The sequence below is a fragment of the Cicer arietinum genome, chromosome 2, assembly GCF_000331145.2.
Source record: "Cicer arietinum cultivar CDC Frontier isolate Library 1 chromosome 2, Cicar.CDCFrontier_v2.0, whole genome shotgun sequence".
NCBI lineage: Eukaryota > Viridiplantae > Streptophyta > Magnoliopsida > Fabales > Fabaceae > Cicer > Cicer arietinum.
The window spans coordinates 16,413,339-16,429,950 of record NC_021161.2 but is presented as its reverse complement, the minus strand read 5'-3'; the positions used below and the strand labels follow the sequence as shown (position 1 = coordinate 16,429,950).

Genomic DNA, 16,612 nt, shown 5'->3' with positions numbered 1-16,612 from the left:
AAAGACTTCTCTGACACCATTGACGAGCTCCATAGCTTTCCCGCGAAACAAAGAGAAAAATACCGAGAAAATAGAAAAATAAAAATAAAAATAAAGTCATTGTCTTCTCTCTGTCTCTACCTCTGCAATTGTGCAATCTGTTTCCTTTCATTCATTCATTCATTTATTTAGTTTATTTTTTTGATATGAAACTCAAAACTTTATGTTTTTTAGACAAACACCAATTTATTTTTAATTTAATTTACCAAGTTTTCATCCTATTTTTTTGTTTCTCATGGAACTGTATGCTACGTGAAAGGAACAAAACATTTGAGAAAAGAGAAATGCGCGTCCATAACAAAGTCTAATCATCATGTTCTTTTTCTCCTTTTTGTTAAAGAAATCATCAAAGTTGATGAATTTTTTTATTCCTTTTTGTTAGCTTCGTCGAACATTATTTATGTTTCGTTGACCGGTTTTCTAGACACATTACAACGTGTCTGCTTCTTCTGGGGTGTTTGGTCTTTCAACACATATCTCACGTTGTTGTTTTTCCTTAAAACTATTTAGATTCTCTTGTTGCAGGCTATTTATTTTGTATCAGCCTGCATCATAATCATAATCTTCTTCAATAGCCACCTTTCTCTTTTTTCTTTGTTTAGTTTTTTTTTTCCCTTTTTTTTGTCATTCCTTGCTGGGTTTTGACCCTTTTCTGAGATTCACCCGTTTTGTTTAAAAATTTAATTTTTTTTATCCACTGTGATAAAAGTGGTTCTGATTCTGAAGTTTGAGCCTTTTGGGTTCTGAGTTCTGTTTGGCATTGAGGAATTTACACTCAGAACCAAGATTTTAAAAAAGTTCAGAGAAGCTCAATCTAGACAGAAAACATTAAGGTTTTAGAAGGCTCTGCAACATTATAAGCAGTATTAAACTGTGATTTTTTATCACAATTGTGATTTAAAACCTTGTTTGAAAGTTGAAAAGTGAGGTGAGAAAAATGAGGGGTAAAAGAAGGAGGAAGTTACATCTTAGTAAGCTGTATTCATTTGCATGTGGCAGACAATCGTTGATGAAAGGAGCTGAACATTCACAGATTGGAGAGCGTGGATATTCATGGGTGGTATTGTGCAATGAAGAAGAGAATTCTTCTGAGGAAGGAATTAAGAACAAGTATGCAGATAATGCAGTGAGGTCTACAAAATATACTGTTGCTACATTTTTGCCTAAGTCATTGTTTGAACAGTTTAGGAGAGTTGCTAATTTCTATTTTTTGGTAACTGGTGTTATGTCATTCACAAAACTTGCTCCTTATACAGCTGTTAGTGCTATCCTTCCTCTTGTTATTGTTATTGGGGCTACAATGGTCAAAGAGGGCATCGAAGATATGCGTCGCAAAAGGCAGGTAAACATTCTTGTTCGAGTAAACAATCATTATGGTCCCTGAATGTGTGAGACGTCTTTTGTTAGTCATTTTGATCATCGAATATGTCTTTAGTTAGTCAGTTTAATCCTCAAATATGTTCTCTCTTACTTTGTGACAGTATTGTTATAATTGTAGTTAACAAAAGGGGCATGTTAGTTTTCATGCTGATTCTATCTTTTTTGTTTATATATCTTGGTGCGACTTGTTTGAAACGAAATCAATAGAGCACAATAGACTTGTCTGAATGTAGGTTTTTTGGAATGTTATCATGTCTATAGTGTATAATTTAGTTAGTTCAATACTACTTGCACAGGATATTGAGGTGAATAATAGAAGAGTTAATGTGCATAAAGGAAATGGAACTTTTGAATATACTGAGTGGAAGAATCTGAAGGTGGGACGTATAGTAAAGATAATGAAGGATGAATTCTTCCCTGCAGATCTTATACTTCTTTCATCAAGTTATGAGGATTCAGTCTGTTATGTTGAGACAATGAATTTGGATGGAGAGACAAATTTGAAGTTAAAACAAGGATTGGAAGTAACTTGTTCTTTACATGAGGATTTTGAGTTCAGTGATTTTAGAGCTTCAATCAAATGTGAAGATCCAAATGCAAATTTATATTCATTTGTCGGGAGTATGGAGTTTAAAGATCAACAATATCCCTTATCTCCTCAGCAACTTCTTTTAAGAGACTCAAAACTTCGTAATACGGACTACATATTCGGTGTTGTCGTCTTCACCGGTCAGGACACAAAAGTCATTCAAAATTCTACTGATCCACCTTCAAAGAGAAGCAAAGTGGAGAAGAAGATGGATAAGATTATCTACCTATTGTTTTGTATATTAATTTTTATGGCACTTGTTGGATCTATTTTCTTTGGAATTGCAACTAAAGATGACTTGGATGATGATGGTAGGGTGATGAAAAGATGGTATCTAAGACCAGATGATTCCACAGTTTTCTTTGATCCTAAAAGTGCTTTTGCAGCTTCTGTATTGCATTTTTTGACAGCATTAATGTTATATGGTTACTTCATTCCAATTTCATTGTATGTATCAATAGAAATTGTCAAAGTTCTTCAAAGCATATTCATAAATCAAGATCTACATATGTACTACGACGAAGCAGATAAACCGGCCCATGCACGTACTTCAAACTTAAATGAGGAACTTGGACAAGTTGACACAATACTTTCTGATAAAACTGGAACTCTCACTTGCAACTCAATGGAGTTCATTAAATGTTCCATTGCCGGGGTAGCTTATGGCCGTGGTGTTACCGAGGTCGAGAGATCCATGAGTAGCAGACATGATTCTCCTTTGATTAATGACATAAGGGATTCTCCCAATAGAAATCCACCCATCAAAGGTTTTAACTTTACAGATGAAAGGATAATGAATGGAAACTGGGTTGATGAGCCTTATGCAGATATTATCCAGAAGTTTTTTCGCTTGTTGGCAGTCTGTCATACAGCCATACCAGAAGTCGATGAAGTTGAAGGAAATGTGTCGTATGAAGCTGAATCTCCGGATGAAGCAGCATTTGTGATTGCAGCGCGAGAACTTGGTTTCGAATTCTATAAAAGAACTCAAGCTAGTTTATCCATGTATGAATTGGATCCAGTTTCTGGTGACAAAGTTGAAAGGTCAGTTCTTCTTATTATTTTTGTTTGTTTTGATTACTACTGATTCAATAGCTGAATAACTCAAATTTAGACTAATTAACTTGTTTTTGCAGGATTTACACACTTCTGAATGTGTTAGAATTCGATAGCTCAAGGAAGCGAATGTCAGTGATCGTGAAAGACGAAGGGAGAATTTTGCTGCTGTGTAAAGGTGCTGATAGGTATGTGGTTAACTTTCCTGTGTGACCTTGGTATTTTGAGGGTCCGTTTGGTGCGCCGGATAAGAGACATGATAGGATAATTGTATCATATCATGTCTCAATCGAGTGTATGATGAGACAACGAACTCTGAAGTTTTTGCCTTTGCATGCCTTTGACACTATTGACTTGTCCCGTGTCATTTTTTCATGCAGTGTCATGTTTGAAAGACTTTCCAAGGATGGGAGGGAATATGAAGAGAAAACCTTGGAAGATGTTCGTGAATATTCTGATGCAGGGCTAAGAACCCTGATATTGGCGTATCGTGAACTCGACGACGAGCAATACAAGGAGTTTGATACTGAATTCTCAAAAGCGAAAAACTCAGTTAGTGCAGATCGGGAAACGTTGATAAATGAGGTAACAGATAAGATAGAGAGGGAGTTAATACTTCTTGGTGCCACTGCTGTAGAGGACAAGCTTCAAAATGGGGTGAGTTTGGGAGAGAAGAGATTACATGTTGTGAGGATTTATTAATTTATGAGTTGGAAACAGAACTTGAAATTTGATGCATCTCAAATTGTTTTTACTAGGTTCCTGATTGCATCGACAAACTTGCACAAGCTGGAATTAAGATATGGGTTTTGACTGGTGATAAAATGGAGACTGCCATCAATATTGGGTATAATACTGTGATTTTGAATTAACTTGAGCATTGGAGAATTACTTGTCAAGATGTCTGACATCGATATACAATTGCAGTTTTGCTTGTAGTTTGCTTAGAGAAGGAATGAAGCAGCTTATAATTCAGTTGGAGACTCCAGAAATTCATGCATTGGAGAAAGCTGGAGACAAGAGGGCTCTTGCAAAGGTAAAATAAATATCAACTTGTTACTTTCAATTAATGCATGTGTTAGGAACCCAAGAATTGGATTCCATTAATTTAGTGGAAGAACACTAATATTTAGAAAAAATAGATAAGAAATAATAGGAAAGAATCTATGGATTAAACCTGTGGAAAAAGATTCCCAAGTTGGATTTGGATTTTCTTGATCCCAAGAACGAAACCAAGATAGTATCGAAGCATCCAAGCTGATGAATGCCCACTGCACCCTATCGAATCCATGAATTTCATGCTCCACAAAGAACTTTTCAGCCCTTACAACCCACCCAACAGGATCAGTCCCTGAAAAGTTGGGCAGTTCCACCTTCTTGGCCCACCAATCCTCTACTTCCATGATCACTGACACTCCCTCGTGATCTGGCAGGTCGGACCAATTGTTAGGAACCCAAGAATTGGATTCCATTAATTTAGATGAAGAACACTAATATTTAAAAAAAAACAGATAAGAAATAATAGGAGAGAATCTCTCCAAAGAAAATGATACACAAGAGCGGATACGCTCCTACAATGGTTTAGACCATTCAATTTTTAAAGTTGATAAAAGATAATTTCTAAAAGGGTGGAAATTTCTATTTAAAGACTTCCAATACATTAGGATAGAGATTAGGTCTAGGAACTAACAAATAACAAACACCAAAAGAGTAACACCTATACAACTACTAACAACCTTTGAACACCACCTCTAACAAACTCCTATTATCCCTATTTCTATATCCTAACAGCATGTTAACAAAATGGTTGTCTTTTACCATTACAATATCACAACATGATCTTTTTTCATTGCTGAAAATTTGAACTCATTTTGATGCTGGTTATTATGCAAACAAAGTAACTTGATGTTAAAATTTGGAGTCTTTATATCTTTATATGATGATTCATGTTTCATCAGGCTTCAAAGGAAAATATCAGGTATCAGATATCTGAAGGTGCTGAACAGCTTGCTGCCTCTAGAGGAACTTCTGAGCAAGCATTTGCTCTAATTATTGATGGAAAGTCACTTGCTTACGCTTTAGAGGACAATATGAAGGACATGTTTCTAGCTCTTGCAATTCGTTGTGCATCTGTTATCTGCTGCCGATCATCCCCAAAGCAGAAAGCGCTAGTATGTTTCAATCTATTCGACATCATGGTGTCTTTTCGTTTTAATTACAATTTTGCTTAGATTTTAAAAACAATATTCTTGTTATTGGTTCTTCTCTTGAAGGTTACTAGACTGGTCAAATCTGGAACTGGTAAAACTACATTAGCTATTGGTGATGGAGCTAATGATGTTGGAATGCTTCAAGAAGCAGATATAGGAGTTGGAATCAGTGGCGTTGAAGGAATGCAGGTAGGTCACGCAGAAATTCTGCTTTCATGTATTGTTTTGTTACAACTTACAACTTTTTTGTTCCTTATTTTCTCTCATTCATTAATATCCTCCTCAGGCCGTTATGTCTAGTGATATCGCAATCGCGCAGTTCCGTTATTTAGAAAGATTACTTCTTGTACACGGACATTGGTGTTACCGGAGGATCTCATCAATGGTACATTGATACTCTTGTCTGGATCTATCTCAATAGATTACTTCTTTTGGTTTTGTTATTAACTTGTTCATTCTTGTGACAGATATGCTACTTTTTCTACAAGAATATTACATTTGGATTTACTCTATTCTTGTATGAGGTGAATGCATCGTTCTCTGGACAAGCTGAATACAATGACTGGTTTTTGTCTCTATATAATGTCTTCTTTTCATCACTTCCTGTGATTGCTCTTGGGGTCTTTGACCAGGATGTATCTGCTCGGTACTGTCTGAAAGTAAGCTCTTGTTCACCGTATAGATTTATTTTGTGATGTTTCTGATTGTAATAGTAAAAGTCATGCAATGAAAATTTTAAATATTATAAACAGTAATGATACATGGACACTCATTTTTTATACATCGGCATGACATCTGATTAATCACGTGCAAAAATGTGGTTAATTCAGTTAAGTAAATTGTTAATTCAAATCATGGCAAAAAATGTGGTTAATTCAATTACATGATTAACCACAATTTTCAATGTCATCTAAATTAACCATTTACCCATTTGAAGTAACTACATTTTTCCATGAATGAGGTGTCGTAGGTGTACGAAAAAATGGTTGTCCTAATAAAACTCATAAGGTTTCGTATTGAATAAAAGATAGTGAAAATATTTACAATTGCCTCTTTATAAAGAGCTTATTAACTAACTAACTAAAACTCTAACTAACTTTATAATTCTAACATCTCACTAACAAAAACTCTAACTAACTTTGTTGTTTGTGTATAATGTGACAGTTTCCTATATTATATCAAGAAGGTGTACAAAATGTCCTGTTTAGCTGGAGGAGGATATTAAGTTGGATGTTTAATGGCTTCATCAGTGCCATAATGATATTCTTCTTTTGCACAAAGGCAATGGAGGTTCAACCCTTTGATAAGGCGGGAAAAACTGCTGAGAGGGATATACTTGGAGCAACTATGTACACATGTATTGTTTGGGTAGTGAACTTGCAGATTGCACTTGCCATAAGTTACTTCACCTTGATTCAACACATTTTCATATGGGGAACCATTGCTCTTTGGTACTTTTTCCTCTTGGTTTACGGCGCAATATCTCCTGGGATTTCAACAATTGCTTACAAAGTCTTCATTGAAACTCTTGCACCATCTCCTTTTTATTGGATTGTCACCTTTTTTGTGGTGATCTCGACACTCATACCATACTTCTCTTACTCAGCACTCAAGATGCAGTTCTTTCCTTGTTATCATGACATGGTACAATGGATAAGGTATGAAGGGAAGACAAATGATCCTGAATTCTGCCATATGGTGCGGCAGCGATCTTTGCGGCCAACTACTGTCGGTTCCACAGCTCGCTTAGCAGCTAAGACTAACAGCATAAGACAAAATTCCACTAACCAAAGATAATATATACTTTCACATGGTTTTTCTTCTACCTTCGGACTATGGAGATTTTGTTGTGTCTCCTCTCAATTCAGAAAGCTATATTGTAATTTGGATCTCCTACAACTACTGCACCGTACATTGTATACCGACATTTTTTGGAATTGAGGTTGTACAGAAATTACTTTTTTGTCTGCTTTTTGTACCATAGTTAGTAACTATATTTGTGTAGAATTCTTTTAGGAGTAATTATATCATAACATATTTCCGATGTCCATAAAAAGACAACAAAAATAAATATGTACATATTTTTATTCATCTTTTTTGGTGGTTGTAACTTGTAAGAATTTTTCATACTTGGTTCTTCCCAGTTCTCCGGCAAAAGAAAGAACACTTGGCAGAAATGAGTTGTATCAATTGATTTTTATCATGAGATGGTTCAATGGATAAGATATGAGAGTAGGACGAACTATCCGAATTCTGCCATATGGTGAGGCCAACCACTGTTAGTTCTACAGCTTGTTTAGCACCTAAAGACTAACAGTATCAAAGAAAGTTATACTAACAAAAGATAATTATATATACTCTTTATTGTTGTGGCACCTCCCAATAATAAATCTATGTTGGTTGAAAACGTTCATAATTCAACAATACTATTGGAAAATCTCACAAAATGTGAGGAATAAAGGAACTGCCTATGCAGAATAAATCTAGTGTAATTCTCTTACTCTTTACTGTTTTATTTTCTGTATACACAAATCACTGCACTTACATTTACTCTTAATTTGCGCAGTAGAGAACATTCTCTAAGAAGAACATTTTTACTAACTACTTACCTTTACCCAATGCAGCAGTATTTAATGATTGGTATCTCAAGTCAATTTGACCAGCTTCAATATAATCCGCAGTTTGTTAAAGCACGTGTCATGTTGTGAGAAAGAATTGGGTCAATTTTATACATTCAATACTAGGTCATCTCAAATGTGATTTCGTGCCATATCAATATATACCATAATTGTTGCTCCATTCTACAATTTACTACCTTTCAAATGCCAAAGACATGTAACTTCTTGCTATCCCTTGATAAAAGAAATTCTAAAGAATATGTAAAAGCCATGCCAAGAGCCACACGTGTATTTTATCACTATGTTACAAATCAATTTAATATCTACATTATAAGTAATATTTTACAAATTCTAGTTAAAAGCAACAAAATTTCTGTCAAAGAACAATAAATTTTGGTCAGAAGAATGGTTGTTTGAACCTGATAGAGTCCAGTCAGCAGTTTCAGAATCAATAGCAGCAATGCACCTTTGCCATATCTACAATCTTGGTCCAAAATAAACCCTTCCACTACATACAAACAGTGTGCCATTTCATTTACATATGCAAACTAGAGTGATTAAAAAAATCTGAGCTATAGTTTTGACTACCAAATGCCATCCTCTGAAACAATCTTATTTCTTCAGATTGCTGTGCAGAGTCAAATGCCTGACTTTGCCCGACTCGCATTCCGTTGGTTAGATCTGAAGTTGCTAAGCTTTCAAAAGCTCTAACAACCTATGAAATAAAATCAAAAAAAAATCATGTCAGTAGTTTGAAGCACAGACACTGACAAGGACACGACACTGACACATTGACACTGGTAATGATTTGAGAAAGAGAATTATTGAATGTAATCAAGATGTCGGTGTCCACGACACATATCGGACACCGGGGCACGTCTTCGAACAGATGTGTCGGTGCTACCGATTTGCTTGTTGATAACCTCTCAGATTCATTTTTGCTATTTATTTTCAATATTTACCTGTCCCATGCGAGGTCTCTTAGCAGCTGAATGTCGAACACAAGCAGCAGCAACTTCAATCATGCAAAACATTTCGCTATCAACGTAGTTCTTTCCTAGCTTTGGATCTACCAAACTATCAAATTCCTCAGTTTCAAGTGCATCACTTAGCAAAGGTCGAGCCTGCAATAAAGGTAACATCTTCAGTGACAAAAGGTCAAAAACCTGAGTCAGAGCACTCAACGGCTATTCAAATGAAGATGTTACTTTCGGGAAATTATAGAATAATTGCCAAGCAATATTCAGGGAACTCACTCTAAATCAGTTTTGGCCTTTAAGATTAAGTGATGATACTCATTAAATGATCAACTACCTCAAAAGCTTAATATACAAGGGTATGGACTGATTTATGCATACTAAAATTAAGACCAAGACATTATTTTCCTGAGTCGTGAGCTAAAAGTAAATAAATACCAGAAACATTTCTCAAGTCTGTAAAATAAATTCAATGTGTGAGAATAAAAATGGGAGCCCCTAATATGGACCCCTAAAGAAGGGACCAGTAGTGGACCTTAGAAATGACTAGCAACAGCTAGTCACCCTTTTTTGGTGTATTTTTGTGACATGGATTTCAGTTTTTTCATTTTGCACCTCTCAACTATAATCCATATGGAGAAAAAAATGGAGCCTCCATAAAATGAAGGTGTTCTAGTTGCCTATGGTGGTATTTTGGTGTTCTAGTACCTTCAGATTTTGGTGGTATTTTGGTAATTTCTCAGTCCACACTTTGGCCTCTCTGAACTCACATGCCTATACTTCTTCGTCTAAGGTTCACATTCTCACATGTACAACAAACAACAACAACAGCAGCAGCACTATCTACACTACACCACCATGTCAAAATTGAACACTTCTCTACTTTAAAACGATGCAAAAAGAACCCCGTTGTTCTCATTGACTTCACTGCATGTAAAAATGTTACTAGGTCTGGTCAGAGATTTCACACCAGCATCTATGATTAAGGATTGAACTCAAATGGAACTCGTCATTCTCAAACGACCGACAAAGGAATGGAATGGGGTATGAATGAAAATTGACATACATAAAGTGCTAAAACTATAAAACCAATAGAGTTAGTAATAACCCCATAAAACCGGTACATATATAGGCTTTAACCTGTCATTTAGTGAGGTCTTCCACTGGACCATTTTATTTGAGGTCCATATTTGGGGCTCCCCATAAAAATATCGCCACACATTAGAGGCATGGAAAATTAAGGACTTTTATTATGTTGTGCCTGCTTTTATTAAATTAAAAGGCTTCTAAAACATGGACAATGCAACACACAAATATATATAAACATGGGTTTACTCTCATTGATCCTCTTAGAATTTCCATTCTTAACATTTGGGTTGAGCTTAACTCAACTCTACATGTAAAGTGATAAATGTCTCTAGCATGACTGGAGTGGCCCAATAGCGGGTAGCCCAACGGGTCTTGAATACACTCTGATAACATCTTACAATTTAAATTGCGTCTAACTTAACTCTACAAAACCTACTTGTAAAGTGAGAGATGCCTCCAACTAATAAACACATTTTTAGGCCATATCTTATCTAATGTTGGACTATCAACAGTCGTCACTTCTCAAGTCAATAATTCAAAAGAGTGAGCATTTTGTTGTCCTTTTCATGCAGGAGTCGCTGTAATAAAATATAAAATTTCAAAACAGAAGAAAAGCAGATCATGAAATAAATTTTTTATCCCTATCCGTCGTTCGATAGAAACTAATGGCTTATCAGCCACAAGGTTAGCAAAAAAAAAAAAAAAATAGCAAAAGAGTTGCATCTCTATGTACCCATTCAACTAGACTCTGATCTCCCAGTTGGGATGGATCTACAGGCATCCGTCCGGTAATGAGCTCCAAAAGCACAACTCCAAAAGAATATACATCAGACTTGTCAGTCAATTTTCCACTTGACACATATTCAGGAGCAACATACCTTTTCAATAGAGAAAAAACCCAATCAATATTGACACAATTGATTGTAACGATAAGTTGTTCGTCTAAATTCAAAAGTAAAAAATTGAATAGTAGGTAGACATTAATATATATAACCACCCAAAAGTTCCCATGACACGCGTGGTTATATGTGTATTTGCATCCAGAGCTAATTTGGCTAGGCCGAAATCTGAGACCTATCAAATTAAAAATAGGAGTACTTAGATTTGGATATAAATTGAACAAACAGTAAGAAGAATTGAATAAGTGGAATGGGCATATACACGAGCTTCATAGTTGAAATCCAAAAGAATGTTTGACGGCTTAATATCTCTGTGAATAATCCGAGGATTGCCTGAAATGTGCATAACATTCAACATAGTTGGTGTCAGCTCAATTGACTCCATTCAGTTGCAACATTGATCCATATCTGAAAGCATCTATATTTGAAAAACTTTATATGCATCAATTCTGATTCACTTTTTTAACTAATTTGAAATTTCCAAAATCAAAGTAGACTGGTTGATAGGCCTTTATGTGCATGTCAAGACCAAAGAATAAAAATGAGGATCGGTAATTACAGTCTTCATGTAGATAAGCTATTCCTCGAGCCGCACCAGCTACAATTTTAATACGATTTTGCCATTCCAGCACAGGTTGACCTTCCCCTGCAAATTCCAATTTCATTTAACACAACATAATCAAAGCTATTCAAAACCTGAATCTTATGTATGAAACAAAACAATCTTGTACCAACTGAGTAGTAGTTTTATTTACCATGTAGATGAAAATGAAGGGTATTGTTAGGGACATAATCATAGACAAGTAGTTTTCTGTCATCTTGAATGCAGTATCCAACTAAAGAAACCAAATGGCGATGATGTATGCGACTAATAATTTCGACTTCAGCTTTGAATTCTCTTTCCCCTTGACTTCCACCAATTTTGAGCTGTTTCACTGCTATCTCTCTCCCATCAGGTAAACATCCTTTATATACAAAACCAAATCCACCCTCTCCCAAAAGATTCAGAGTTGAGAAACCATTTGTGGCCTTGAATAGTTCTTCATATGAAAACCAATTCCTTGAGTGGCCCATTCCACCACCAGGGTCAGATGGTGTATGCACAACATCACTGTTAGAGCCACTACTTACAAGAGGAGCAGAGGCAGCATGTATCTTAAAAAAGGATGAATCTGGACAAAGTTACAAACATTAATTGATTCAAATTCATTTTTTTTATTTAGTTTGTAAGCATGAATATTATAAATTTAGAAAGTCCCAAACTGAGTCAACAAATATATATATATGCACAATAAGCTACAAAGCACTGAAATAAATATGGATACAGGACATGACACTAACACTAGCACGTAGATACCAATAGTAATTTGAGAAACACATACGATAGTGTTGTGTGTTAGTGTTGGATACGGTTGAAAACCAAGAATTTTATTCCAAGGAATTAGGGGAATAACACATTTGCTTAAAAAAGATAAGAAATAATAAAAGAGAAATCTCTCCTCAAAGGTTTTCCCCTTCACATTACAGACATTATTTTATTCAGCAAATGTTTATAATATTCAACGATATCAAATCCAACTACATAACTCCCTGTTTATATACAATAACTAAACTAAACACATAACAACCTAACTCTACTATCCTAAAAGATACTAGTCGTCGTGTCAGTCACAGAACATGCTTTCAATCTAAAGTGTCGGTACTACATTGCAAAAGTAGAATGAGCCAATGAGGTACCAAATAAGAGTGCCACAGAAATATACCTGATTCAGTTGAGGAGGGAAGAGTGAAAGGCATAACATAACCATCATTAGGAGGATCTTTTTTCTTTTTTCTCCTCAAGCACCATATAGCAACTCCAATGAAGCCAAGCAATAGAATTCCACCAAACACAGCAGCAATAGCTACTACAGCACCAGAACCAATTCCACCACTGCTTCCAATTTCAGGGGTTGAATTTTCTGATCCATTCTGCGATGGCGGCGGCGGAGGAGGCGACAATCGAATGATTGAGGGTGATGGAGGAAGTAGTCTTGGCGTTGAATTTGAAGGTGGAAGTGATTGTGAACTAGGTGTAGCAGGAGGAGGAAATGGTGTTGGTGGTGGTGATGGTAATGGTAATGGTGGTGATGATGGTGGTTGTGATGGTTGTGATGGTGGCGGTGGTAACTTAGGCGGTGATGCTGGTGGTGGAGTTCGGTTTTTAGGGGGTGGTGGTGGTGAACGTCGGGGTGGTGTCACGGTGGCAGGAGGGGGTGAATTATCCGGTGGAGGAGATGGCTTCGACGGCGGTGGAGCTGACGGTGCTAGTGGTGGTGAAGGTGGAGGAGGGCTTTTTGGCGGAACAGGCGATTGCGGTGGCGGTGAGGGACGAGGTGGAGAAGATGGTGGTGGCGATGGGGGAGGACGAGACGGCGAGGTTGGAGGAGGTGGCGACGGAGGTGATGGTGAAGGCGGAGGTGGCGACGGAGGTGATGGTGAAGGTGGTGGAGGCGACGGCAAGGTGGGAGGAGGAGGAGCAGTTTGGGTTGCCGGAGGTGGTGATGTTTCTGGAGGAGGTGAAGGAGAGGAGGGTTGTTCCGGTGGAGGAGCAGTGGATGAGGACTTCGGTGGAGGAGAAGTTGATGAAGACGGCGGTGGAGCTGTATTAGAAAGTGGCGCGACGTTGGAGGTTGCCGGAGACGGCGACGCCGCTGACATCTTTTAAAACAATGTCTTTCTTCTACACTTGAAACTCACATATCATGTAAAAATAAATCTCTTAACACAACCCAAAATTTTCATACACTAACCATATAATTAGATCTTTTAATTAAATGAAACTAAAAGCAGAACTTAAGAATGAAGAATGTTTTTCTCACCAACACCAACCCAACCAATGTCTCAAAGTGTCACTACCAAACTAAATTCTTGTAAAAGCCACACAACCCAGATCACAGAAACTGTTTTTTTTTTAACAATTTTCAAGAACAACCAAGCAAAAATCCTGATTCAAGAACTCAACTTCTTTTTTTGGTTCTCAATTTGTTACCTTATGCAACAGTCTATGAAGAAAGAGTGGTTCAGAATCTTTGATTGATGATCGACATTCAGCACCATTGACAAGATCCACACAACTCAAATTACAAACATCCTTGTTTTCTTTGAATAGTTCGATTGACTTTAAAATGATTTTGTGAAGTGAAGCTGAAATATTTATTCATTACTGAATTTTCGCCCCGTGACTTTGGTTGTTTGATGGAATGTCTTCTTTGCATAGGCTTCACTAACACGGATTGTGTTGTGGGGTCCAATTACTAAAGCAAAACGATCCCAAAGAATGCTACCTCACAAGTCACAACAATTGAATAGTGCGAAAATTGAATTTTTCAATTATTTTCTTTTAAAAGAAAATTTTGAATCATTCTCTGTTTGGACCGTCATAAATTATTGTCAAAAAACACATATTTCTTTAGAACGTGAAAAATATAAATTTAGTATTCTAAATTTAGTTAAAAATAAATATAATTTTGTCAAAATATATTAAAATTTAGTCTAATCCCAAATTAAATTTTTTAAATTTTTTTATTAAATTTTTTTAAGTTAAGCTCTTAAATTATACTAAATTACGCATGTAATCTTTTAAATTTAATAACTTTTTTAAATTAATGCTATGATATGTTTTCAAATCATCTCACCAAGAAGTTCCTCATTCACTTCTACTTCTTCCTCATTTATCATGCTTTTGGGAGGAAGTTTCATCTTTCTAAATTTTAACATTCCTTGAGCCTTTTCAAAAATATTAGACTGAAGTGGGAATGATTTGAGGTTGTTCTAAAACTAACAAAATTAGTCTCATGTAAGGAATTTTCTTGATTTTCTCTAATTCGGAATTGAAGATGGTTCTCTTTAAGTGGACATAAATTAATACGGGGAGTTTCATGATTCTCCTTCGTTCATGATAATCCACACGATGCATTTATGATCCCATCTTATGTCAATCCTAGCATGATGCTAGAAATCCTTCACCAGTTAATTATAAATAGATCTTTCATCAAGGCATAAATGATTGAACCACTATATATTTATGAATTTATTGAAGTGATCGAAACCATTTTCAGTGAGCTTCTCGAAAGTTATCCTTAGTTCACCTTTAATTTTGAGTTCTTTTGTTTGAGACATCTATTGTAGTAGCATGAATGTCATTATGAGATGCCATTTCTAAAATATGAAGATGACAAGCAGTTTTTGATGAGTGGGGGTTTTACGATTTTAAAGTTGTATGAATTAAAAGAAATAGTTTTTATTTTAAGATTTTCAAATTGTTTCTAATTCTAAAAATTTTAAAGTGACGCTATATCATAACAATAAGTTTGTCATTTCTTGTTTCATGACCTTTTGCAAGAAGATGAATCATATATATTGAAATGTTAACTATTCAACTCATGCCTTTCAAATACAAATTTATTAAAACTAATTTACTGAACACAAATGTCACGAGTAAATGCATGTTGACAAACTAAATTATCAGATGCAAAATATTGATAAAATTCATGTCTTTTCGTTGACAAACACGTGTCATTCTACCTTAATTAATGAAGATTTACATTTTTTGAGTTTGATGTCTTTGTTCTGGTTCTGCTTACTACTCATGATCAATTATCTAGATGGTTTTAATCATCAAAAACATCCATAATTGCTTCTCTACTTTGTATGATCATATGATCTATGTTCTAATTCGTCGACTGTCTTTCCATCTTCGGATGACTATTTTTATTTCCTAAAACATCATTATAATAGGTACATTCTTTTGACTCTTTGGTATCCATAGTTTCTTGAATCCAGACAAATTTGTAATAAGACCTTTTAGTCCTTTAAATCATGAGACATATTAGTTAATATGGAAATTCTAGCACAAATATAGAGATAATGGTTAAGTATTATAATATGTTTGATAGTAATATGTATTAGATAGACATATGTGTTTGATAGTGTTTTAGATAGACAATGGTTTAACATATAAAATATGTATTATCAATATGTCACAAATCCTTATTCAACTCATTAGGGTTGAAAAGATAGTAACTTGATTTTAGTTTAAAACTTCCTTATTAATTTTTTTTTTACCATTGTGAAGGTTGAGGTGTGCAGTTTAAGATGTTAGTAGTTGTTTGACTCTTATTGTGCATTGTTTATCTTTTTCTTTCCATTATAGAGAAATTCAAAAGTTTATTATATTTTTTCTTTTGGATGGAACTTCATTTTTCTCTTTCAAGTTGGACTTGATCTTCATACAAGTTGGACATGTATTCCCAAACTTATTTTATTGTTTTTTTCTCCTACACAGTTAAATATCTCTTTTTGTGAGTTAACCATATAGATAGAACTTTGTTATGTGTTCTAGCAAAAATGGTTTTTTTGGTATCTACTACATTCATACATATGATCACATATGTCTATATCTTGGGAGTAATTGACGGGTTGAAACAAGCGTTTCCAAATATTGAAATCCATATTTTGAAACATTGGGGGATGATAAGACCGCAAGTACACGGTATTATCGCATAGTAAAAATTATCGTTACCACAATGACTTTGTTATGACTACTAGTGTCTATTTAATATGAGAATTAGCTAAAACAATAAATGTTGATAATGATTTTTGGTTTAAAATTCGATATAAAAATAAATTCTTGGGATTGTAGTTTTTCACAATGATGGATACAATAAAATTAACCTTCTTTGAGTTATGAGAGTTAAACTCTTGGAAATCATAT

The 16,612-nt window shown here is 35.2% G+C and overlaps 2 protein-coding genes across 4 annotated transcripts; one reads left to right on the top strand and one right to left on the bottom strand.

Annotated features, from left to right (window-relative positions):
* The first annotated feature begins 6 nt into the window (after positions 1–6).
* Positions 7–7,365, top strand: LOC101494960 (putative phospholipid-transporting ATPase 9). Of its 2 annotated transcripts, XM_073365117.1 has the most exons (12): positions 1,032–1,170; positions 1,296–1,381; positions 1,716–3,052; positions 3,145–3,252; positions 3,445–3,721; positions 3,823–3,911; positions 3,992–4,100; positions 5,023–5,235; positions 5,338–5,463; positions 5,561–5,659; positions 5,742–5,933; positions 6,439–7,365. In XM_073365117.1, the coding sequence occupies exons 2-12, from the start codon at positions 1,340–1,342 to the stop codon at positions 7,069–7,071; spliced, it is 3,225 nt and encodes a 1,074-aa protein (XP_073221218.1). In that variant the 5' UTR covers positions 1,032–1,170; positions 1,296–1,339; the 3' UTR covers positions 7,072–7,365. The 2 variants fall into 2 exon arrangements, with proteins under 2 accessions (XP_004490286.1, XP_073221218.1); XM_004490229.3 differs by having other exon boundaries at positions 7–1,381.
* A 782-nt stretch (positions 7,366–8,147) lies between these two features.
* Positions 8,148–14,162, bottom strand: LOC101495506 (proline-rich receptor-like protein kinase PERK8). 2 transcript variants are annotated; one of them, XM_027331802.2, is made up of 9 exons: positions 12,621–14,162; positions 11,613–12,029; positions 11,417–11,503; positions 11,120–11,190; positions 10,938–11,032; positions 10,692–10,836; positions 8,855–9,016; positions 8,481–8,607; positions 8,148–8,400 (listed from the first exon to the last, which is right to left on the bottom strand). In XM_027331802.2, the coding sequence occupies exons 1-9, from the start codon at positions 13,555–13,557 to the stop codon at positions 8,216–8,218; spliced, it is 2,226 nt and encodes a 741-aa protein (XP_027187603.1). In that variant the 5' UTR covers positions 13,558–14,162; the 3' UTR covers positions 8,148–8,215. The 2 variants fall into 2 exon arrangements, with proteins under 2 accessions (XP_027187603.1, XP_004490288.1); XM_004490231.4 differs by having other exon boundaries at positions 10,956–11,032; positions 12,621–14,160.
* Between the last annotated feature and the right edge of the window lie 2,450 nt (positions 14,163–16,612).

What these genes read in the sequence shown, in the direction of transcription:
- LOC101494960 (XM_004490229.3), top strand. Translation starts at nt 977, where the DNA reads ATGAGGGGTAAAAGAAGGAGGAAGTTACATCTTAGTAAGCTGTATTCA. An exon ending in TCTGGTGACAAAGTTGAAAG is followed by an intron (nt 3,053 to 3,144) that starts GTCAGTTCTTCT and finishes TTGTTTTTGCAG; the next exon opens with GATTTACACACTTCTGAATG. An exon ending in ACCGGAGGATCTCATCAATG is followed by an intron (nt 5,660 to 5,741) that starts GTACATTGATAC and finishes TTCTTGTGACAG; the next exon opens with ATATGCTACTTTTTCTACAA.
- LOC101495506 (XM_027331802.2), bottom strand. Translation starts at nt 13,557, where the DNA reads ATGTCAGCGGCGTCGCCGTCTCCGGCAACCTCCAACGTCGCGCCACTT. An exon ending in GGGTGGTTATATATATTAAT is followed by an intron (nt 10,837 to 10,937) that starts GTCTACCTACTA and finishes TCTATTGAAAAG; the next exon opens with GTATGTTGCTCCTGAATATG. An exon ending in GTTTCAGAGGATGGCATTTG is followed by an intron (nt 8,401 to 8,480) that starts GTAGTCAAAACT and finishes GTTTGTATGTAG; the next exon opens with TGGAAGGGTTTATTTTGGAC.